Below are 26,381 nucleotides of genomic sequence, written 5' to 3'. Positions count from 1 at the left end.
TGGTGTATACTGCCCCTATCTTGCTGGTTTGAGGGCAATAACTGGTTGGTTGTTTGGGGCTTGTACTGAATAGAAAATCAGTATTCTGTGTTATTTCATAATATTCTTTAAAGGGACAAGAAATCCCCCCCCAAAAAATGATTTCATGATTCAGATAAAGCATACAATTTTGAGCAAATTTCATCCTTGAAAAATCTGGCATTTACCGGTGAAACGTGCGTTGGATTTGATTGGACATTGGGACTCTGACATGGCAATGAGGGTTGAGACTTTGTGACACATGTAACATTCGCTGGTAATGCCTTGTATCGGCTGTTAAAGGGACAGTATGCTCCAATTTTCATATAACTGCATGTAATAGACACTACTATAAAGAATAAGATGCACAGATACTGGTCTAAAAATTCAGTATAAAACTGTTTAAAAACTTACTTAGCTGCTCCCAGTTTAGTACTGTTAAAAAGGTTACTGGAACATCCACTGCAAGTGGGAAATAGCAGACACTCCCCCTCCCCCTTCCTCTGCATATGAAAAGACTCTTTACACAAACAGAAGCAAGCTGGAGTAGGTAGACATCAGTATTCTCCTAAACCTTTTGGGCTTGGTTAAGAGTCTGAAAATCAGAGCAAGTCAAAATTAAACTTTTATGATTCATATAGAGCACACAATTTTAAACTTTCTATGCACATTTTCTGAGGCACCTACTGAGCATGTGCAAGATTCACAGGATATACGTATATATGCATTTTGTGAATGGCTGATGTCTGTCACATGATGCAGGGGGAAGGAAAATGTAACTGTCAATTGTCAGAACAAAATCTACTACACATTTGAAATTATGTGCTTTTGCATTGTCTCTTTATTATGCATTTATTGATTATGCTATTCTGCTCTGTTTAGTGGTCCTGTAACATGTTTAAACAGTGCATGATTTTTAACCTTTTCTGTCCCTTTAATTTAACATGTAACTATACAAAAAGTGAAAGTTTTTTGCAATGTGCTGACCCATTTTAATGTTCTTGGTTTGTTGCGGTTGTGGAAAGGACTAATTTGTGCCATACAAATGGCTCCTTGGCTTTCTCTTCCTGTGAATAAAATCCCAGCCGTATTGCTGTGTACGTGCCGAGTTTGGCTTGCCTGTATAATTACTGTATTCTGGTCACAGCATTCGCTGATGCTGTCCCTGTCTTACAGATTTCACACTACAGTAAATGCAAAAAGGCCATCTAGATAAACCATACGGTCTGGTTTACCGAGCCAGCTGAGAATCGCTTTTGTTGAGGCCCCAGTGTTAAACAAATACGCTAGTGTGGGAACTCACCTAAAGTTCCTGATTGTTTAACTGGGGTCTTTTATAAAGAAACAAAATGCTTAATGTTTTTCTTTTGTTCATAAAAAAAGCTTTAATTAAACATGTTAAAAAGCTGGTTAAATGATTGCATCTGTGTATATCTAAAGACAGATTGCTGGTCATCCAGGTTAGCTTATAAATACAGAAATAAATTACTACCATCTCATATACAATTTTTGGTAAACAATCTCATATTCAAGAATTTAGTGCATGATAAACTATGGCTGTTTGTGTTTAGATGCATTATCTATCTATCTATCTATCTATCTATCTATCTATCTAAATAAGGAGATAACTGTATGTTTTTATGAGGAGCTTAAGTTATGTGTGTGCCTATATGTTTGCATATGTGTGTGTGTGTATATGTGTGTGTGTGTGTGTATATGTGTGTATCAGTTCAGTAAAGAGACAACTAGATGTGTATATTAGGAGCTTAATTTAAGTGTTTGTATGTGTTTGCATATGTGTGTGTATATGTGTATCTGTGTGTGTTTGCATGTGTGAGTGTGTGTATGTATATGTATGATACTATGCGGGTGGGTATATGTATGTATGTGTGTGTATGTGTGTGCGTGTGTATGTATGTATGTGTGTTTGTATGTGTATGTATGTGTATTTGTGTGTGTATGTATGTGTGTGTATGTGTGTGTGTTTGTGTGTAAAAGTATATGTGTTTGTGTGTGTATGTATGTGTGTTTGTGTATGTGTGTAAGAGTGTGTGTATGTATAGGTGTGTAAGAGTGTGTGTATATGTATAGGTGTGTAAGTGTGTGTATGTATGTGTGTGTATTTGTGTGTGTATGTATGTGTGTGTATGTGTGTGTATTTGTGTATGTATGTGTGTGTGTATGTGTGTAAGAGTGTGTGTGTGTATGTATAGGTGTGTAAGTGTGTGTGTGTATGTATAGGTGTGTAAGAGTGTGTGTGTGTATGTATAGGTGTGTAAGAGTGTGTGTGTATGTATAGGTGTGTGTGTGTGTATGTATAGGTGTGTAAGAGTGTGTGTGTATGTATAGGTGTGTAAGTGTGTGTGTGTGTGTATGTATAGGTGTGTAAGAGTGTGTGTGTATGTATAGGTGTGTAAGAGTGTGTGTGTATGTATAGGTGTGTAAGTGTGTGTGTGTGTGTGTGTGTGTGTATGTATAGGTGTGTAAGTGTGTGTGTATGTATAGGTGTGTAAGTGTGTGAGTGTATGTATAGGTGTGTAAGAGTGTGTGTGTGTATGTATAGGTGTGTAAGAGTGTGTGTATGTATAGGTGTGTAAGTGTGTGTATGTATGTGTATGTATTTGTGTATGTATGTGTGTGTATGTGTGTGTATTTTGTGTATGTATGTGTGTGTGTATGTGTGTAAGAGTGTGTGTGTATGTATAGGTGTGTAAGTGTGTGTGTGTATGTATAGGTGTGTAAGAGTGTGTGTGTGTGTATGTATAGGTGTGTAAGTGTGTGTGTGTATGTATAGGTGTGTAAGTGTGTGTGTGTATGTATAGGTGTGTAAGAGTGTGTGTATGTATAGGTGTGTGTGTGTGTGTGTGTGTGTGTGTGTGTATGTATAGGTGTGTAAGAGTGTGTGTGTATGTATAGGTGTGTAAGTGTGTGAGTGTATGTATAGGTGTGTAAGAGTGTGTATGTGTATGTATAGGTGTGTAAGAGTGTGTGTATGTATAGGTGTGTAAGTGTGTGAGTGTATGTATAGGTGTGTAAGAGTGTGTGAGTGTATGTATAGGTGTGTAAGAGTGTGTGTGTGTATGTATAGGTGTGTAAGAGTGTGTGTATGTATAGGTGTGTAAGTGTGTATGTATAGGTGTGTAAGTGTGTGTGTATGTATAGGTGTGTAAGTGTGTGTGTGTATGTATAGGTGTGTAAGAGTGTGTGTGTGTATGTATAGGTGTGTAAGAGTGTGTGTATGTATAGGTGTGTAAGAGTGTGTGTATGTATAGGTGTGTAAGTGTGTGTGTGTATGTATAGGTGTGTAAGTGTGTGTGTGTATGTATAGGTGTGTAAGAGTGTGTGTATGTATAGGTGTGTAAGTGTGTGTGTGTATGTATAGGTGTGTAAGAGTGTGTGTATGTATAGGTGTGTAAGTGTGTGTGTGTATGTATAGGTGTGTAAGAGTGTGTGTATGTATAGGTGTGTAAGTGTGTGGTTGTATGTATAGGTGTGTAAGTGTGTGTGTGTATGTATAGGTGTGTAAGAGTGTGTGTGTATGTATAGGTGTGTAAGTGTGTGTGTGTATGTATAGGTGTGTAAGAGTGTGTGTATGTATAGGTGTGTAAGTGTGTGTGTGTATGTATAGGTGTGTAAGTGTGTGTGTGTATGTATAGGTATGTAAGTGTGTGTGTGTATGTATAGGTGTGTAAGTGTGTGTGTGTATGTATAGGTGTGTAAGAGTGTGTGTATGTATAGGTGTGTAAGAGTGTGTGTATGTATAGGTGTGTAAGAGTGTGTGTATGTATAGGTGTGTAAGTGTGTGTGTGTATGTATAGGTGTGTAAGAGTGTGTGTATGTATAGGTGTGTAAGTGTGTGTGTGTATGTATAGGTGTGTAAGAGTGTGTGTATGTATAGGTGTGTAAGTGTGTGGTTGTATGTATAGGTGTGTAAGTGTGTGTGTGTATGTATAGGTGTGTAAGAGTGTGTGTGTATGTATAGGTGTGTAAGTGTGTGTGTGTATGTATAGGTGTGTAAGAGTGTGTGTATGTATAGGTGTGTAAGTGTGTGTGTGTATGTATAGGTGTGTAAGTGTGTGTGTGTATGTATAGGTATGTAAGTGTGTGTGTGTATGTATAGGTGTGTAAGTGTGTGTGTGTATGTATAGGTGTGTAAGAGTGTGTGTATGTATAGGTGTGTAAGAGTGTGTGTATGTATAGGTGTGTAAGTGTGTGTGTGTATGTATAGGTGTGTAAGAGTGTGTGTATGTATAGGTGTGTAAGAGTGTGTGTATGTATAGGTGTGTAAGAGTGTGTGTGTATGTATGTGTGTATATAGCAGCTCAGGCACTAGAGACTCAGGAGAAGTTGGCATTAGTCCCGGCTATTTGACTTTTCCCATCCTGGTATTTGTATATATTTGCATATATAACCTGAAAAGAAACCTCTCCCCAGACAGAATGAAGTGAATATAGGAATAAACAATCTATAAATGACAAGATAGCCCCATACAGCCTGTTACGCACGAATGAGTAGTCTGCTTAGGGTTACCCAGTGCATAAACACAAGCTAAGTAAAGAATGGTACGTGACAAACGTTGGAATGTGTTAGATAATAACTACTACAAATTGATTTAACGATTTAAACAAGTATGATAATAAACACCATAATATAAAGGGGAATTTCCAATGCGTTAGGAATTATTGCGCTAAAGGGTTACACTAATGCTAAAAATATCATGTGAATATTAAACTATGAACAGAACATAAGTATTGATTCTTCTCTTTGTGGTTCAGATGATTCTGATCATCAATAGTTCTCATTTAGGGGCCGAATATCTAAAGGTCTGTGGCCTGGCGAGATTATTTAAGAATACTCACCAGTCCTTCTAAATCCACTTTTTACCCTGAAAACAAGGTGTCTAGCTAAAGGGCGTACACTGTATTTTCATATGGGAAGAAGATGAAAACATTACAAAAGTGCACAATTAAAATCGTAATTTAAAAATCATAAATGTAATAATTCACACAAAAGTACTTAATACCCTAATAGAAAAACACATGGATACTAAAATATAGACGATTGTAAAATGCTATATGCAGAAAGCAGCTTAATGTGATTTATATTGGCTTCAGAATTTAATTTTTTAAAGTGTGCCCCTGCTCACTGCACCCTACACAGCAAAATTTCCCTTTCCAGCAAGCTCGATTTATTTTAATAGGAAACATCTCGCCAGTCGCAGAGGCTGCCCCTTTAAACATAATTCCACCAGGGCAGCCCCTGAGAGGGTGGGTGTGAAAAACCAAGTGTGATCAGATAGGGTCTGAATAATCGGTCCCTTAGGGCCAGATTTAACAAAGTAAGGTGGACAGCGGTGTACATCTTTGCACCTGTCTGCCCAGCTTCGAGTCTAGTGTGCAGCAATACGATGCCCAAATTTATTATTGCACACTACGGTTAGTATGCAATGCCATCCCCTGCTTGCGTGCAGACCACTGCTTCTTAAATTTCGGCTACAGGTTCACTTATGCAAACCTGTAGCTGATTGACCCCTTAAAATAAATCTGGGCCTAAGTGTCTAATGATCAAGAACTCGCCATCATGGAGAAAAAAATCACGCAAAATCTTTGGGGTCTTATTTTGAATATTCAGTGATAAAATAGGTGTCTCTCCTTCATATCCACAACCTGGATAGCGATATAAACAGATCTCAAGCTAAAACTTCCCTCTCTAAAATTCTTTGAGGGATCTCACAGTACAGAGGAGAGACTTCTTAGATAATCTCGCCAGACCAGAGAGCTTTACATTTTCAGACCCTAAGACCCTGATGATCTAAAGCTTTACATACTGGTGAGATTATCTGAGAAATCTTGTCAGTAGTGTGAGGCTCTGGATATAAAGGAGAGACACCTACATCACATTTTAGTGCTCAGTATAAACCCTCAAATGTTTTAAACGACCACTACACCTTTGTTCTCAGCCTGTACAACAATATGGCATACAATGGTGAGAAATAGACTGCAAGTCTATTTATCAAGCAGGAGGGCCCGTGTTTCTGGCGAGTCTTCAGACCGCTGCTCCATAACCTGTCCGCCTGCTCTGATGAGGCGGACAGAGATCGCCCCAATTCAACCCGATCGAGTACGATTGGGTTAATTGACACCACCCTGCTGGCGGCCGATTCTGCAGGGAGCTGCTGGTTCAATGCTGAATTGAAAATGAAAAATTAATTGCCAAGGATTCTAAGTCTAACCCTAAAAGGTTCTTTAAGTACATAAATAGCAAAAAGTCTAAGAAGGATAATATAGGTACATTAAAATGTGTGGAGGGTAGCATGATAAATAATGACAGGGAGAAGGCTGAGGTACTAAACCAGTTTTTTTCTTCAGTATACACAAGAGAGGAACCATTGAATGATACTTTGGAACAGAATAGAACATGCCAGTCCATACCACTAACTGGGTTTTGTTTAGAGGATATCAGGAAAAAACTAAAAAATATTAAGGTAAATAAAACTCCAGGCCCAGATGGAATACACCCAAGGGTGTTAAGTGAACTTAGCACTGTTATAGACAAACCTTTACTCTTAATTTTTCAAGACTCATTATCCTCAGGCATGGTACCCCAGGATTGGCGTAAAGCTGATGTGGTGCCACTCTTCAAAAAGGGAAGCAGGGATGATCCAGGAAGCTATAGACCAGTTAGTCTGACATCAATAGTGGGGAAGATATTTGAAGGGATTATAAGGGATTATATTGATGAGCATATTCGTGTAAACAAGATTATGAGTTCTAATCAGCATGGCTTTAGGAGAAATAGATCATGTCAAACTAATCTAATTAGATTCTACGAGGAAGTAAGTAAAAATATAGATAAAGGGGAATCAGTTGATGTGATATACTTAGATTTTGCAAAGGCATTTGATACAGTGCCACATGAGAGATTAATGCACAAAATTAAGGGACTGGGAATAGCTGAAAATGTTAGCTCATGGATAAATAACTGGATAAAAGATAGGGAGCAACGAGTAGCAGTAAATGGATCATACTCAGATTGGACAAAGGTAATCAGTGGCGTCCCCCAGGGATCAGTACTGGGCCCTGTTCTTTTTAATATTTTTATAAATGACTTGGAGCAAGGATTAAATAGCGACATCTCTATTTTTGCAGATGATACTAAGTTAAGTAAGGTCATTAGGTCAGAGCAGGATGAACTCTCTTTGCAAAGGGATTTGCTAAAATTAGAACTATGGGCAAGTGAATGGAAAATGAGATTTAATACGGAAAAATGTAAGGTTCTACATTTTGGAAGTAAAAATAAGCAGGCTATGTATTTTTTAAATGGGACAAGACTTAGCCAAACACAGGAGGAAAGGGATTTGGGAGTAGTAATAGATAACAAGCTAAAGATGAGTGCACAATGCAGGGCAGCGGCTTCAAAGGCTAATAAGATACTAGCATGTATTAAAAGAGGCATTGATTCAAGGGAGGAAAGCATAATTCTGTCATTATATAAAGCCCTGGTAAGACCTCACCTTGAGTTTGGAGTGCAGTTCTGGGGACCGATTGCTAAAAAAGATATTGCAGAACTAGAAAAAGTTCAGAGAAGGGCCACAAAGCTAATAAGGGGATTGGAGAAATTAACCTATGAGGAGAGGCTAGCCAAACTGGGTCTGTTCTCTTTAGAAAAAAGGCGCTTGAGAGGTGACATGATTACTTTATATAAATATATTCAAGGCCCATATACAGAGATGGCAGAAGCTCTTTTTATTCCAAGAAAATTGGTTCTGACAAGAGGTCATAATTTAAGGTTGGAGGAAAGGAGATTTAATCTCCTGCAACGGAAACGTTTTTTCACTGTAAGAGCAATAAAATTGTGGAACTCATTACCAAAGGAGGTAGTGAATGCCAATACCATAGATACATTTAAAAATAGTCTGGATAAATTTCTGTATATAAACAAAATTCATGGATATGATTGCTAGTATTAAATGGGTCACATTTTAATGGGGTTATTTAAGCTTAACTGGAGCTTTTTGTAAGTATTTTAGATTTGTATAGGTTGAACTCGATGGACTTCAGTCTTTTTTCAACCTTATCTACTATGTTACTATGTTACTATGTTACGGAGAGCGTATTGCTCTCCGCATTCAGCTATGTCTGTCGGACCTGATCTGCACTGTCGGATCAGGTCCGACAGACCTTTGTTAACTAGGCCTCCATGGCTTTAAAAAGGGACACCAGAATTAAAATATCTCTTTAAAAGGGATATAAACCCCAAAAAGTTTATTTTGTGGTTTAGACAGAGTATACATTAAAATAAAGTTTCTGATGTACTGCTATTTGTCAAATTTGCTTCTTTCCTATGATATTCTTTGTTGAAGAGATACCTAGGTTGGTGTCTCGAACACTACATGGCAGGAAATAACATTCCTGCAAAACCACTGCCACATAGTGTTCCAGAACTTGCACGCTCCTGAGCTTACTTCCCTGCTTTTCAAAAAAGATACCAAGAGAATGAAGAACATTTGTTAATAGAAGTAGATTAAAAAGTTGTTGTTCAAAATTGCATGCTCTATCTGAACCATGAAAGAAAATATTTGGTTTCCATGTCCCTTTAAATGTTTATATATATATATTGTAGTATCACTTATTTGCATAGCGCTGCATATTTCATGTCCCTTTAAATGTTTATACATATATAGTAGTATCACTTATTTGTATAGCGCTGCATATTTCATGTCCCTTTAAATGTTTATACATATATAGTAGTATCACTTATTTGTATAGCGCTGCATATTTCATGTCCCTTTAAATGTTTATACATATATAGTAGTATCACTTATTTGTATAGCGCTGCATATTTCATGTCCCTTTAAATGTTTATACATATATAGTAGTATCACTTATTTGTATAGCGCTGCATATTTCATGTCCCTTTAAATGTTTATACATATATAGTAATATCACTTATTTGTATAGCGCTGCATATTTCATGGGTGCTACTGCTGCCATTTTGAGACCTAGGTTAAGCTGCAGAGTTGCTGCCAAACGCATCAGCACCTGAATGCAGTGCACCCATGACTAGAGGGAAGCGGGGCATAACCTCACTACTGTGCTAATAAAATGTCCCTTTTTAATTTCTCTGTACTTTTATAATCAGTGTGAGACGATAACATTATGCTTTCAGCAGCAACTAAATCATTAATAGGGTTAAACCACAACTGCATATCAGGTACTAGAAGGTTCTTCATAACACAAAGGATGGGCCCCACCACAAGATTTTGAGTGCCCTCTTTTACTGCCAGTTTTCAAGCCCTTGTGTAGGAAGTATTGCTACAGTAAAAGGCTGTTTTCTTTGCATAGATTTTATTTTCTGTTTGCTTCCAGCTGAAATCTTTGTAATTGAGGCTGCTGGCAGAGAGATATTTGCCCTGCTGGGTACTGTGGGTTTGATTTGATTTTTCTTTTCCTCTCTTATCAGCATTTAGAATGGAGTTTAGCTTGTAATGGTCTGCTAATATGGGGATACATTACTTACAGAAGGATGTGAGTGGAGATACCAACGTTATTTATTTAATTCCTTCCTCTCTTTTTATCTACTCGTTCCCTTGAGCAGACAAGCTTACAACATCACTGGAACGGTAAATACTAACAAAAATATTATTTACAGTATATGCATCGGAAAGCCCGAGTTCAATAGGGAATCAAAAGAAATAAGACGCGGGAAATATTGTCACGTGATACTAATAGCAAATGTCGCTTCTGTCATTATTCCGAATGGGGCTGCACAAACATTGTAAGGCTCTGTGTTGCTGGTAGTGAGATTCATGCTTTCTATCATAGCATAGCAGATTCCTGACCCACCGTGTCTCCTGACTGGCGAATCACATGGGAAGCTTTTTGAAAGGAGCGTGACCTCTACCTAAGCCATTTACCATCCTCTATTACTTCAATTTTCACTCTATTGATCCACTTTTATGTGATTTCTTGGAATGCTGAATTTCTCCGCTTGTATATTTTCCCGGAGAAAGCTTTTTCTTCTTCAAGATAGATAACATTTTGTTAGGCGTATGTGAAAATTGTACATAGACAACAGAATAAGGGCATATGTTGACTCTAAAAGCTAATTGGATTTATTTTAATGTTGAAGGAGTAAAAATCTCTTTCCATTTCCACAGTGATGGAAAAAAAGACTCAAAGAGATGTTTTGTGGGTCTGTGGTTTTTGTTGAATGTATTTTTTAATCATCGTTATTTTTAATTAGTTTTTGGTTATTTTAATTTTGATAGAAAGATGTTGACCATTTTGAAATTTAAACTTATCTTGTTCTGAAAGGTGGTAATAGACTATAAGATTTTTTTTGTATAAAAGCTGACACCAACTCTAGTCTAATGACTGTTCTACAAAATTCACCATTAAAAGGACAGTAAAATTAAATGTATAACTAGGATACAACTTGCACAGCTTTCCAATTTACTTGTCTTATTCATTTTGTTTTCTTTATATCCTTTGTTAAAGGGTAATCCAACATAAGATTAGGAGCTAGCAAGTGTGTTTAGCCATCAGGGAACAGTGTTTGAAGAATGTTTAAATCAATGTTATACATAGTATACTCTGCCAACAAAGAGTGTCTGTAGAATTCTATGGAAGCTGTGTTTGCAACTATGTATAACATTGCTATAACCATTGTTGCAAACACTGCTGCCAGAAAACTAAAGTACCGTGCACACTCTTGAGTTCACCAAGGATTAATCTTTAACAAAGGATACCAAGAGTACAAAGCAAAATTGATAACAGAAGTAAATTGGAAAGTTGTTTAAAATGTCACACTCTATACAATTTTGACTTTATTATCCCTTTAAGGTATATGGGATTTTTTTGTAGCTAATTCATTTGATAAACTTTTCTAAAGGATTGTGAAGGACCCCATGGTTGGCAAGGGCCAGTAATAACTTGTTGTACATGCATTAGAATGTCCCTTTAAATCAAACATTTCTAATATTTGCTTTTGGGGCCGCACTATTGCAATGAACTGAATTAAGTAGGCGTCAGAGCCAGGGAGGAAATGTGCAGGACTTATACAACGCTCCTCTCACACCAGCTACTGTTTTTGTGCTGATGTAGAGAAAATGTTATTTCGGAAAGATGTAGGAGACAGAAATTGGAGTAGATCCTGTGTTTGTCTAGATCTGTACAATAACAATGATACATAACTGGGTAACGGCAGATACTGGCAGAACCCGTGGTCTGTATCGCTCTAAAGCAGTGCTCACTTTAGGTTTTATCTGTAAGTGCGATATATTGTTTAGCTTACAGTAAAGGGAATGAAACCCAATTGTTTTCTTTCATGATTCAGATAGCGCATTCAATTTTAATCATCTTTCTAATTTACTTCTACTAGCAATTGTTCTTAATTCTCTTGGTTTCTTTTGTTGAAAAGCATGTACATAAGCTTAGGAGCTGGTCTATTTATGGATCACTATATGCCAGCAGTTTTGCAAGAATGTTATAAATTTGCAAGAGCACTAGATGGCTACCTAGGTATCTCTTCAACACAGAATACAATGGCAAAGAAACAAATTTGATACTAGAAGTAAATTGGAAACTTATTAAAAATGGTTCGCTCTGCCTGATTCACAAAAGTAAAAATGTGGGTTTCATATCCCTTTGAATAGTATTTCTAAGCCATTTTTACCAGGAGTGATAAACACATTTAACACAGTACAGGTCACAACTATAACACATTTAGCAGGACAGTCCCTCATTTTAACACTTATATTTCAGCCCCCTTTATAAAAGCCTAGCTGAGTCCTTATTATGGGACTACAAACCACCAACTCTATTCTTGACCAACCATATCCTAATCTAACCAATCAAAACCCTGCTCCTGGGATACAAAAGTGCCACCCCTTTGGCCCACTTCCAGTTTAAAAAAGTTTATGTAGGAATATAAGGAAGAACCTGATTAAAGGGACATTCAGGTTAAATAACATTTTCATGATTGAGATACAGCATGTAATTTTAAACAACTTTCCAATTTACTTCCATTAAAAAAAAATGTGCACAGTCTTTTATATTTACACTTTTTGAGTCACCAGATCCTACTGAGCATGTGCAAGAATTCACAGACTATACGTATATACATTTGTGATTGGCTGATTGCTATCACATGGTACAAGGGGAGTGGAAATATACATAACTTTTAAATTTGTTATAAAAAAAAATCTACTACTCATTTGAAGTTCAGACTTGCAGGCCCATTTATCAAGCTCCGTATGGAGCTTGAAGGGCCGTGTTTCTGGCGAGTCTTCAGACTCGCCAGAAACACAAGTTATGAAGCAGCGGTCTAAAGACCGCTGCTCCATAACCCTGTCCGCCTGCTCTGAACAGGCGGACAGGAATCGCCGGACATCAACCCGATCGAATACGATCGGGTTGATTGACAGCTCCCTGCTGGCGGCCGATTGGCCGCGAGTCAGCAGGGGGCGGCGTTGCACCAGCAGCTCTTGTGAGCTGCTGGTGCAATGTTAAATGCGGAGAGCGTATTGCTCTCCGCATTTAGCGAGGTCTTGCGGACCTGATCCGCAGTGTCGGATCAGGTCCGCAAGCCCTTTGATAAATGGGCCTGTAAGTGCTATTGCATTGTCTTGTTATCTTGCATTTGTTGTTTATGTAAATCTAATTTGTTGACTGGTCCTTTAAGCAGAACAATGCTCAAATCTAAAACATCTTACACTTTTTAAGTAACTAAATGTATCTAATCACATCTGTGTCTTATTAGCAAATAAACCAGATGTCAGGGTTAGGACTGCCTGGCCTGGAATAAAAACTACTCTACAATAATGTACATAAATTAAATATTTTAAAGAGCCACAAAGTCACAATGAAAGTTTCACATTTTTAAATAAAGCATCCAAATAAAAAATAACTTTCCGATATATTTACAATATCAAAACATGCACCTTCTTTTTATATGAACACTTTCTGAGGCTCTAGCTTCAACTGAGCATGGGCAAAAGTGCACAGTATATAGGTATATGCATTTTGTGATTGGCTGATGGCTGTCACATGATACAGGGGGAGGGAAAATTGGATTCACTTTGAAATTTGCCAGAAAATATTCTACTGTTCATTTCAATTTCAAGCGCTATAGCATTGTCTTTTTATTGTGTGTTTTCAGTTATTCAGTTCTACTGTATTTAGTGGTCATTTTAAGTGGTGCAGTTGAGCGCCAGTGCACAATCTATTTTGGGATTTATTGTATGATAATTACAGTAGTTTTATATGAAGTCAAACTAACAAACCATGGTGGTATACACTACTTTTGTTTATGGCACAGCTGAACTACAAGATGGGTACCTGGGTTAAGCAAATACACCACTGTATTATGTTTCACTGGGACATTATATTAATGTACAATTGTATATAGGTAACACAACTTTACATTTAACTCCCCAAAAAGGTGCTAAATACACAGTTAAAGTTACTGTCTCAGAAACTGCATTTTATTGCCACTCCCGAGCTGAGTACAATCACTCGGCCACTTAAAGAGACAGTAAAGCCATAATTAGTTAGACAGAGCATACAATTTTTAAACAACTTTCCAATGTATTTCTATTATTTAATTTGCTTTCTTCTCTTATCAGCCTTTGTTGAAGGGTTTATCTAGGTAAGCTCAGGAGCAGCAAAGCTCCTGTGTGCTAGCTGCTGATTGGTGGCTGCATATATATGCCTATAGTCATTGGCTCACCCCATGGGGCATATTTAAGAAGGTGCGAGCAGACATGATCTGATATTGCGGATCATGTCCGCTGCACATCGATAAATGCCGACAGCATACCCTCTCCGCATTTATCATTGCACCAGCAGTTCTTGTGAACTGCTGGTGCAATGCCACCCCCTGCAGATTCGCAGCCAATCGCCCGCTAGCAGGGGGTGTCAATTTCCGGCGATGTCTGTCTACCTCCTCAGAGCAGGAGGACAGGTTATAGAGCAGCGGTCTTTAGACCGCTGCTTCATAACTCGTGTTTCCGGTGAGCCTGAAGGCTGGTCAGAAACACGGGGCATCCGTTCGGAGCTTGATAATTCGGCCCCCATGTGTTCAGTTAGTAACCAGTAGTGCATTGCTGCTCCTTCAACAAATGATACCAAGAAAATGAAGCAAATTTGATAATAGAAGTAAGCTGGCAAGTTGCTTAAAATTGTATGTTCTAAATTAAGAAGGAAAAAAATAGGGTTTCCTGTCCCTTTAAGGACAAAATACGCACTTAGTCACCAATCAATGACCGTTTTCTACTTGTAACTGGCTTACAGCATGTTAGTTAACTAAATGGTGGGTGTAGTTTAAGGTACGGGTCCCTTAGGGTGGAGGAGTGTTTAAGGGGTTGAGAAGATTAACAGAGCAGGCAAGAATGATTGGGACACAGTTTGTTGTGGAATCAGATTACCTGGGTTTAACTGTTTAATGAGTTTATTAGGCATAAACATATGGTTACCAAGGAACCTTAGTGTAATAATAAAATTTTTAACAACCAATAGAATTTTAATATTGCACCAGTATGCCCCTTTAATTGCTCCTGCAGTTGACTTCATCATATACCTAATCATTTACAATCACATAGCTGGTTGATCAGGATTATACAATGAGGTAAAGAGCTGCCTACTGCAAGGAGAGTCTGCAGGCCGGGAGCTTTAGGATTTGCGCCAGAGTGTGTGGGTCTAAGACTGCCAGGCTCCTTAAAGTCTCCTGCACAAACCTCAGTTGGATCCTCATCAGTAGAAATGATTCTGCTGATGTAATGCTGTACAATTTACTGTGGTTACTGCGCTGCTGAGCACACAGCTTTGCAACAGGTTTAGAGTTTCGAGCAAAAAACGGACCTCCAGGAACTGAATACATAGCAGACCTAGCCCATTACATGTCATTAGAAAAGGAAACTCAAGGGGTAGATTGATGGGAAAAAAAACTATTTGCAACTGGATAAAAAAGTCTACATAATTCTTTCTTCCTATTGATTAGGGGCATGAAAGAAAATGCTCTCCTGTTGTTAGAGTATTTTATGATTGCCCTATTGCTTACATAGAACTATGTGTTTAACTGCTGCACCTAGTTAAAGCAAGCTGCAGGCCAGGAATAACAAGAAGCATATGCTTGTAGTCACCAATCACCACCTAGCTCCCAGTAGTGCACTGCCACTCTCGAGCCTACCTAGGTATGATTTTCAACAAAGGGTAGTAAGAGAATTAAAGTGATGGTAAACTCTGGAATGATCTGGAATGCTAGTTTAATTCACCAGTTGTAATAAAGATGCACTAAAAGTTACTTTTTAATATAGATATGAAATTCAAATTCCTTGAGCTCCCCGCCTACTTCAAAAGTCAATTTTTCTGTGAGCTAATTGTTTGAATTGTTGTCCAATCAGTGTTCTCCCCATATGGCACTTTTGTTGTAGCTAGAGCACTTATTTGACAACAATTCAAACAGCCCACAGAAAAATTGACTTTTGAAGTGGGAGGGTGAATGCGAGGAATTTGAATTTCATATCTATATTTAAAATTAACGTATAGTTCATCTTCATTACATCTGCTGAATTAAACACCAACTAAAATATCCCTAACATCACGGATATGTTTTTAAAAAGGGGAGAGTTTACCATCACTTTAAGTAAATCTCCTACTAGAAGTAAAATTAAATGCACCCTCTATTTGAACAATTAAAGTTTACCCTTTTAGACTATTGTTTATGTTTAGGGGCATCAAGCAATACAAATTATGTTATAAAATGTTTAATACATAGCCATAAAAATCTTTGCAGTCAATATTTTCATTATTTATTTTGCCCACTATTTTACAATAATTTAACTGGGAACATACAAATCTTCTAAGAGTTGGAAGCTCAGACTACAGACTTCACAATCCTAACTCTTTTACATTCTACACAATGACTGTTTGATCTTTCTTGTAAGTTAGTTATATATTTCCTTAATTGTCCTGAGCAGAGAAAACAATATAAGAGACAATTTTTGTCTGTTTATAGAAGAAAGCAAAATTCAGACCAAAAGTTTTTTGCTTCATCACAGTAGACTGTGCAGGTTGTGAATTAATAGACATTAAAGGGACAGTCTAGTCAAAATTAAATTTTCATTATTCAGATAGGGCATGCAATTTTAAACAACTTTCCAATTTACTTTTATCATCAAATTTGTTTTGTTCTCTTGGTATTCTTAGTTGAACACTAAACCTAGGTAGGCTCATATGCTAATTTCTAAGCCCTTGTAGGCCGCCACTTATCTGAATGAATTTGAAAGTTTTTTTACTGCTAGAGGGCATTAGTTTCTGTGCCATATAGATAACATTGTGCTCACACCCGTGGAGTTATTTATGAGTCAGCCCTGATTGACTTAGATAAGGGGCAGTCTGCAGAGGCTTAGATATAAAGTAATTACAGAGGTAAAAAGTTTATTAATATAAATATGTTGGTTATGCAAAACTGGGAAATGGGTAATAAAGGGATAGAAGAGATCTGGTTTGAGCAAAAATCGACACAAAATGTATTATTGTAAACTAAAACTTACTGGCAGAGTCAAAGAGCCCCATTTAACACCTGTCAAATAGAGAAGGTTCCCAGCTAGGAAACCTATCCGCCTGTCTTTGTCATGAGCGGGTAGCGGATACTGTTGTCCATTGCTCACATTTATTATTGTGCAGGAAAATCCTTGTGAAGCTCTGCCCCTGCTCATGGGACCTGTCAATCACTAACAAATTTGGGGTGATTTATCTCTGCTACCTCATGTGGCGGTCTATGACTGCTGCTATTTAACTTGCAGTAAGCAGACTTGCATGAGAGAGCCTGCATCTCCCGTTGTCTCAGTGCACAACTAAAACAAATATTTATATATATATATATATCTCAGGAGAGATGTGCAGGTACAAGATCTGAAAAGGTAACATTCACAACAATGTTTGTGACAATTTTATACATTATTGCAAAAACTGCCACCATATAAGGCTCTACAAATATGCAAACCTCTGACCTAGGGATTCTGCATAGAAAGAAGCTAAGATTTTATGCTCTATCTGCAACTTTCATTTTAAAGGATTACTTTCTGTTATAATTTTTAAGCTAAACAACTAACATATTAAAGTTAATAAACATTAATTAAAACCTACTGACATATTTTCTCCAAAACGAAGTTTCATAACGTTCTAAAAGTTATATCTTTTATTCGCCGATGATGTCACGTTATCCTGCCCACTATTTTCAGCACTGCATGTTCAAAATACTTAAACCAATAACTTTGTGTTTAAAGCGCCATTTTGAAACCTGGGTATTGTAAACGGATTGGTACAGAACAAAGGATACCCACGGAGTGGGTTTGGAAAACAATTAAATTTGCAGACAAGATTTCTGATATACGGTAGAGATATGTTAATGAAATGCTATTGATAAAAAGCGTATTTGGGGTAGTTAGTTAGTAACAGGCATAGAAAATATTTACTTACAGTGGCCCTTTAACTTCTCTGTCCCTTAAATTGATTGACATTATGCTATCCTTAGGTGCATCATTTTCCATCATTTAATATTAGTATTATTTTTTTAAAGAAATCACGGTATTAGACATGTAGAGCAGCAAAATAATTGTTTTTCCCGAATATTCGTCTGCTGCGCTATTTTGTATTTGTTTAGTTTAAAACTAAACCCATACTGAATATTCGGGGGAACTTTTACATTTGTTTTCATTAAAGCGACACTGAACCCAAATTTTTTCTTTCATGCTTCAGATAGAGCATGACATTTTAAGCAACTTTCTAATTTACTCCTATTATCAAATTTTCTTTATTCTCTTGGTATCTTTATTTGAAAAGCAAGAATGTAAGTTTAGATGCTGGCCCATTTTTGGTGAACAACTTGGGTTGTTCTTGCTGATTGGTGTATTAATTTAACCGACCAATAAACAAGTGCTATCCAGGGTCTAAACCAAAAAATAGCTTTGATGCCATCTTTTTCAAATATAGATAGCAAGAGAATGAAGAAACATTGATAATAGGAGTAAATTAGAAAGTTGCTTAAAATTCCATGCTCTATCTGAATCACGAAAGAAAAAATTTGGGTTCAGTGTCCCTTTAAACAAATGTAAATGTTCCTTTGCTACTAAAACTTTCACTCTAGCAGGATGCAGAGCTGTGCTAATCCCGTCTGTTCTTCATAGAGCCCCAGACCGCGCTGAGCCTTACCGCGGCAGTATCTCCATTTTTATAACTTTTTTGTTGCCGATGTTGCAGACCAGTAGAATTTGCAAAATATTTTTTTTGCCAGCATCTATAAAGTAACGTAGCAAATTACCTAAAGAAAATAACATTTTTCAGCGATTAAGTCCATAAAACGGTCTTTTGGTGTATCTGACAGTGCCATTACTTTTCTTCGGATGTAATTTAGTGCTGCTTTTGGCACAAAAGAGGTTGTTGTTAATCAGTTCATAGAGCAAATGCCGGAAGACGGATTGGGAGGAATGTGTCTGCCATCGGGAACTCTACTCAATACTGCTTCATTAGGCGCTGCGCCAGGCTTAGGAGATGCTGTACTGCTGACCCCTGGGTAGAGGCTTCAGGCAATGTCTAGAAATGGCCATCAGTATACTGTATTCACGAAGCAGTAGAATTGCTTGAATGCTCTGTATTAGTTGTGAAGACTTGAGTATTGTCATTGCTGTTTTGTTTTTCAGTCTTTGACAAGAATTGTCTACAAGTATGTATACACTGTGCATTGATACAATGTTACCACTTTGGATTAGCAGGGGCAAAATTACAATATAATAATTCAGGCATTATCATTAGGTAGAGGATGTGACTGCTTTTCCATGAATTGGCGCGGTATTTGCATAGCCAAATAAGGTCTCGTTTTCCATTGAGCCACAGCTGAGTTTACACAAAGTCCTAAAATGAAAAAAAAAAAAAAAAACTATTGTCAAAAGCTTTTATGCTTAGCCACAGTTTACAATTCCGCGTTTTCAATCATAGTCGGTAGCCAGGCTCCGGCTGCCAAAAAATAATTACACGGTCCATAGAAAATAATAAAAATTGAAAAGCGCAAATTTATACCAGGTTTCAATTGAAAACGTAAACAGTTAAAACACTGTCGGAAGCTGTTGAAGGTCTCAACCGTTACGGCCTGCTCAACTAGATGTAAAAGAGGGAAAGTAAGCTTTTTGAGGCCTCTTTTCCATTGAGATATTAAAGTTTTCAAACAATGCTAGTGTTTCACTTTATAAATGTATTGTTATTTGTAATATGTATTTAATAGGCTCAGGAGCTGCTGATTGGTGGCTGCACATATATGCGTCATGTGGCATACCCAATGTGTTCTGCTAGCTCCCAGCACTGCATTGCTGCTTCTTCAACAAAGGATACCTAGAGAAAGAAGCTAATTAGATAATAGAAGTGAATTGGAAAGTTGTTCAAAATTGTATTCTCTATCTTAATCATGAAAATTTGGGTTTCATGAACCTTTAAGGCCAGATTTATCAACAGATGAGAGCACTGTCAGCTGCAGGTTCTTATAACTGTCATCAAGATTTAAGAAGCAGTGGTTTGATGACTGCTGCTTCTTAACCAACTTTGCCCCCTGTTATGTGGCGTATATCAATACCCTTTGACTTTTCTGACCGGGAAGATTGACGGCCCTTGCTCATGTACAGCGGCTAGTGTGCAACGGTAAATGCAAGCAGCATATTGCTGCCCGCTAGACGCTAAGCTGGGAAGACAGGGATAAAGATGTACTCCCCTGTCCACTTTACTTTGTTAAATCTGGCCCTAAATGAGGTTCCCACAAGTGTTCCATCTCTTTGATTAAGCATGTGATATACACAACAAACATGACTTCTTGATACGTTTTAATGTCACCACGATAAACAAATTAGCTATAAAATATATAGATGTGAAAGTTTTTATGGCTGCATTTTTTCTTGAAGTGAACGATTACATCTAAAAGTGAAAGGGTTAAGCACGATTGCGATCAGTCTCCTGCCATATGAATAATAGAAAAGGCTCTGTCATTGATAACATTTCCCTTCTGTTCCTGCCTGGGAAGTCATGGGAGGAAGATGACAAAGTGTGACATATGCTTGTTCCATCCACAAAAGTTGAGGGAGGAGATAGTTTATGTACCTCACTGCGTCTTCATTCACATTTTGCAGCGTTGTTGTTGTTTGCCATATTAAGCTTGTTTGATCTCGTCTGTCTTGTTGCTTCTCCAAGCAGAGCGAAGTAGTCCCTCACATGTGTACTTCCTGACGAGGCAGATGTAACGTTGCTTGAGAAAGTGTGCAACTGAGGTTTTCATTTAGCAGGATGAGTGAATTAACACAGCTTGCCTGGAAGTTAAAGAGGCATAATCTTCACCATAAATTAAAGCTTGGGTTCCTGTTTTCTCTAAACTGCTGTCTTTGCCAAGCTGGTTAACTTTCTGTAAACCAAGAGGGACACAGCTAGGCTTGTACAGCAGGGAATTGCTGGTGTTGGTATTGGATGCAGGCAGAAAAGCGCATCTGAGCTATCTGAACAAGATGGAAGCTCTGGCACAACAGGAAACGGACAATGTTGTTGATAAGATGGCTTGTTACACCCACTGCAAAAGGGCATTAAACACTTCTTGCTTTTATGTGAAACAAATAGTAATATAAATGTTATGTAAAAAAAAATTGTATGTTTTTAAAATTCTGCAAATTGCCTAAACCAGCTATTTGATTTGCAGCGTTTTGAAAACCTAGTTTAAAGGGAAATACCCATATGCTAAATCAATTGAAAGTAATGCAGCGTAAATGTTCAAAGGTGAAAATAAAATATTACCTGATCACTAGGTAAAAACAAAAAAATGTTTTACCTCAAAATGTCTTCAGCTCACCAGAGTAAGTTCTCTGTAAACTTCAGCAGATGTCAGCTGCATGTTGAAGAAGAAAAAAAACAGCCAATCAGCTTCATCAGTGCTGATGTCTCACTTTACTGTGATCATATGAGATTTCACTGAAATGTTACAAGATTTTTTAGTGAACTTCCTTATACTGAGGAAGCAAATAACATGAACGTGCCAGATGCATGCTTCTTAGTCCTGGGACTAGCATCTTTACAGGCTGCTTAAAGTCCCTTTACAATGGGATGTGGCTACTGAGGAAATGTTAAGGTAAAATATCTTCCTTTTTTACATAAAGATGTTCAGGTGATATTTTCTAGACAGCTTTTTACAACTATTCTGCCGCATTTTGAAGTGCTTCAACATTTGGGTATCATGTCCCTTTAAAGAATATGCTATTTGTCCTCTCTATGGAGTGTGGGACAATCATAATTTATTACATAATCATAAATAGTGCTGTCCTGTATCAATATTTATGTTTTCCTGCAACATGTGAAACTCATAAGTTTAGGACAATATGGCTGACGTGGCAACCCTACATAAAACTAACCTCTTTAGTTCTGTCATTTCCATTTTGTTTCTATATCAAAATATTCTAATAAACTGTTATACTCACCATTTATTTTACTGCTAATATATCATTTAAATTAGCCAGCGCCTACTTACATTTAAAAATACATGATTTAAGTCCATTTTTCTATTCTCAATAAACTTTTAGTTTGGTAATTACATTTACCTATTGTTCTTAGTATCCTTTGTTCAAACTTAGATGCTCTCTATGAGAGAATACTGAGGTAGGCTGGGCAGTGTGCACGTACTTGAGTACTGTATATGTATAACATTGTTACAAACATTGGTGTAAGCACAAACCAGGGGTTGACACCAAGGTGTCGTAATATACTACGTGGTGTGACCCATTAGTAAAAGTATAGTCATCCAGGTAAATAGAACAAGAAAGGCTATGCATATAATGTGGGGCCACAGTCCTGTACAGCACAGCTGAAATATAGTGCCCAAGACACATACACGTACCTAAGCCTATCTCAGTATGCCCTCATGGAAAGGGGCTACATTTTGAACAAAATATACCAAGATAAATTGATGTTATTTGTTTGTTTTTTTTAATTATACCCTCGATAATAAATTCACCTAATTTATTTTTATCTGAATCATTAAAGGTACATTAAACACTAAATAAATGCTAGATAGAATGATGCATTCAAACAAAAGATTAGTCTGAAAATAACATGTAGATGTATTTTTTTAAAGTTTCATTAGTTGTTTAAAAAGTGACAAAATAAGTGTAAAGTTTTAGTGACTATAAAACACTGGGAGCTGCCATGTTGTAACTTGTGTTACCTTCTCTACTGTGGCCAATTAGGGTCAGTTATAAATAGGTCACTAGAGTGTGCAGCCAATGGTTGTGCTGAATATAACAGTGTTCTGCACTTCCATTTCTAACAGGAACTGAAAAGCTCACAATTTCAGAATGGAATTACAGGCAAAGAGGACAAAATAAATAATGAAAGTATATTGCAGAGCTGTTTTATATATACAATTTATCATTTTATATTACCATCTCAAAGTGTTTAATGTCCCTGTAAAGGTTTATTTTGACTCCCATGTCTCTTTCATTAAAAGGTTATTAAACTCAAAAACTGTCTTATGATTCAGAGAATACAATTTTTAAAATTTCCAATTTCTTCTATTAGGAAATTTGCTTTGTTCCTATGGTATTCTTTGTTGAAGCGATACATGGCAGGAAATAGTGCTGTCATCTAGTGCTCTTGCAAATGAATAACGTTCTTGCAAAACTGCTGCCATTAAGTGCTTCGGACATGTGCACACTTCTAAGCTTACGTCCCTGCTATTCAACAAAAGATACTAAGAGAAAGAAAAAAATGTAATAGAAGTAAATTAGAAAGTTGTTTATTAAAATTGCATGCTGTATATGAATCATGGAAGAAAAAAATGTTTTAACAATATGTTAGTTTTATTGCAGCCTGATTTAACCTTACTGTGTCTTTCTGTATTTGCAGGAGTGACCTTGTGTTTATAACGCTGGATGTATTAATCATTGGCTCCAAGGTCTGGAGAGGACTCTACATTGAATATGGTGCCTTATACTTGCCTGCTGCTGCTAACCGCGTCAGCGCTACTGCTTTGCTGCTTTATCACCTCTGTACAAGCAGACAGTAAGTTTAATTTCATATTTTTACCTGTTTTATGCTGTGTTTTGTGCAAATGTTTCTTTTGGTCGCTTTTATCATTATATCACCATTACAATTACTGAATAGCGCTACAGAATCTGTTGGCAAATAACTGATAGATTTTCCAAGAAAATTGTTTGTGACAAAAGGTCACAAATTAAGCCTGGAGGAAATGAGATTTAATCTCCTGCAACGGAAAAGTTTTTTTCACTGTAAGAGCAATAAAATTGTGGAACTCATTAACTAAGCAGGTAGTAAATGCCAACACCTTAGATGCAGTTATAAATGGTTTAGATACGTTTCTGGCTAGAAACAGAATTCATGGATATGATTGCTTGTGTCAAATGGGTCACCTTTTTAACAGGATTAATTTAGGCTCAACTGGAGCTTTTTTGTAAGTATATTAGATTTTGTATAGGTTGAACTTGATGGCCTTTTTTAAACCTCATCTAAAGGTTTTATTTTATATAAAGACCTTAGTAAATGTCCCTTTTAATTTAAGGGACAATGTCCTGAAGCAAACAGATATAGCAATACACTATATTCAAAGCTTTTTCAGACATACCCTTTCTAATGGACTGTGCTCTCTCTGCTTTTCGTTTACATAGCTTTTCTATGGCCAGTACGGTAGTATTAACATTTTTCAGTATTGTTGAGGGTTTCAACAGGGAAAAAACAGCTATTCCAATTTAAAAAATGATAAAATGTATCAATGGGTGACAGTTATACTGACCTTTAAGATGATTGCCCATTGCCATATTATTCTTGCAGTCACAGATAACATTTCACATTTAGTAGATATTCCATGTACACCTCTGTTTCAGGCTATCCTTATACAAGTAAATGTACAATACAAAGTCCTGGCTGTGACTATGTAAAATGTCCTTTATCTACGACTATTATTAAGTTGTTATGCTCTGTTTAGTTTTAATACTGTCCCCGTGCACAGCGCTTGGCCCTCCGGTCCTTTAAATTAAAATACCCTGCTCTTCTTGTAATGCGCTTACAACATAATTATTTTGCATGATCACAATGTCTGTCACTGCTTCTTTTCGTGGTATTGTTCTGTGCTTTTCTTGAATTAAGCTGCTTTTGTGCACCCTCTTGGACATCAGAAAACCATTCATACTGCAGAAAAGGACAGAATACTGGATGCTTTACTCTCTCAGAATACCTCACTGTTGGATGATACTCTGGGCTGGTAACAGAAACTAAGGGGGGGTGAAAAGGAATTTCGCTGGGTACTTTTTGTATTGTGAGTCTAAACAGAGGGAGAAGAACATAGGCGGCTATCAGTGGGGCTCCTCGATTGCCATTTTGTTTCTTATGGTTTCTAGTTGTACAAGCAAAGCCTTAACCCTTTGTCTGCCAGATGGGCCTACAGAACTTGACTTCGCAATATGGCAGCAAAAAGGCATAAGTGGGGATGGAAGTCAAAATGAAACTGAATATTATGTGTATAACTTTGTTACCATCATTGTTCCATACACTGCTGCTATATAGTGCTGAAGATACGTGCACTCTCCTGATCCTACCTCAGTATGCTATCATTTAAAGAAACTATGCTTTAACAAAGGATACCAAGAGACAGAATTAAAATTAATAGTAAAAATGCATTTGATTTATGTGTTTATTTTGTGCATCTGAGTTAAGGAAGTTTAATTTTCTCTTTAAAGGAAAGTTGTAATTGTATTTTTGTTTCATCTAAACAAGATGATTTCAAAATGATTATAGTTTTTAATGTTATTATTATTTTGAATTAATTTTCCTTTCCTGAATAAACCAAAGGTTTTCCTGTCAAGTTGTAGAGGTGTGTCCCTCTCCATCAATAGAGTTGCAGGAGATGTTGTAGGAAGAATACAATTTAGATTGCTGTATATGTTTACATTTAAATGTAATATCTTAAAGGGATATAGTCACCAAAACTCACATTCTGTAACTTAAAGGAACAGTCTACTCCAACACTTTTATTGTTTAAAAGATAGATAATCCCTTTATTACCCATTCCCCAGTTTTGCACAACCAACACGGTTATATTAATATACTTTTTACCTCTGTGATTATCTTTTGACAGCCCACTGATCACATGACTTTTTATTTATTATCTATGAACTTGTATTTTAGCCAATCAGTGCAGTGTCAGCCACAACTCCACGGGGGTGAGCACAATGTTATCTATATGGCTCACATTCTTTGCTGTGAAAAGTTAATAAAGCATGTGATAAGAGGCTGTCTGTAGTGGCTTAGAACAAGGTAAACATTTAGAGGTTTAAATGTTATAAATAAATTAATACAACAATGTTGTTTGTAGTACGTTATCTATCTTTATAGACAATAACAATTTTGGTGTTGACTGTCCCTTTAAAGAGGCAATTTCTCATACATTTTATACTCTGCAGCTTGTAAAACAAGTCATTAGAAGCACATTAAATGAAAAATAATTTTACAATATATTGTCCCTTTAATTGCAGAGGTATGCTATTCATATACTAAAAACAAATACTAGAATGCTCCATATCTAATCTGCTCTGCAGAGCTTCATATCACACAGCTAAGTGACCACTCCTGTTGGTACAGCTGTGATTACTACATTAGGAAATCATTGATAAGCATATAATACAGAGGGCCCCAAGGCTTTCAATACAAAATAAAAATAATAATTTTCATTAATAGACCCTTGTATCACGTGACAGCCATCAGCCAATCACAAATGCAAATACGTATAGTCTGTGAATTCTTGCACATGCTCAGTAGGAGCTGTGGACACAAAAAGTGTAAATATAAAAATAATGTGCACATTTTGTTAATGGAAGTAAATTGGAAAATGATTTAAAATTGCTGCTCTATCTGAATCATGAACGTTTCATTTTGACTTGAGTGTCCCTTTAAGGTGAGAGGCCTGCAAGTTTTCTAGTACAACTAACCACAGAAGAAGCAGCGCGCACAGTAATATCTCCACAGCCGTTTGCAGAAAAAGAAATGATTACATTTTCTGGGTGACCTGTCAGTTTATCTGTCACAGTGACCGTAATTCCATTAAATCTCTGCTCAACTGAATCACTTTGATTGTTTTACACTCTCGCTTAAGGTCACTTTTTCCTCTTTTGTGTGCTTCAAGTTCTTAGCCACACAAGACAGGATCTTGCTCCCTGAATTTCATTTCTAGTTTAGTTTGATAGCTACAAAGAAGGGGTTTTTTTAAAAAAAAAAATTTTTATTATTTCTTTGCCACCCAAGAGATTATCTACTTTATCTACTTTAAAAATA

The 26,381-nt window shown here is 36.9% G+C and overlaps 1 protein-coding gene across 4 annotated transcripts in view; it reads left to right on the top strand.

The window, feature by feature from the left end:
- The window catches only part of PTPRF (protein tyrosine phosphatase receptor type F), a 496,653-nt gene that overhangs the window by 66,635 nt on the left and 403,637 nt on the right, over positions 1-26,381 (top strand). For all 4 annotated transcript variants that reach the window (XM_053693596.1, XM_053693597.1, XM_053693598.1 and 1 more), the window contains exon 2: positions 22,944-23,099. In XM_053693596.1, the coding sequence (XP_053549571.1) occupies positions 23,018-23,099 (82 nt within the window). In that variant the 5' untranslated portion in view covers positions 22,944-23,017. The remainder of the gene's footprint in view (positions 1-22,943; positions 23,100-26,381) is intronic.

The sequence above is a fragment of the Bombina bombina genome, chromosome 10 (assembly GCF_027579735.1).
Source record: "Bombina bombina isolate aBomBom1 chromosome 10, aBomBom1.pri, whole genome shotgun sequence".
Taxonomy (NCBI): domain Eukaryota; kingdom Metazoa; phylum Chordata; class Amphibia; order Anura; family Bombinatoridae; genus Bombina; species Bombina bombina.
Note: the sequence above shows the minus strand (reverse complement) of the source record. Positions and strands in the feature narration are given on the sequence as shown.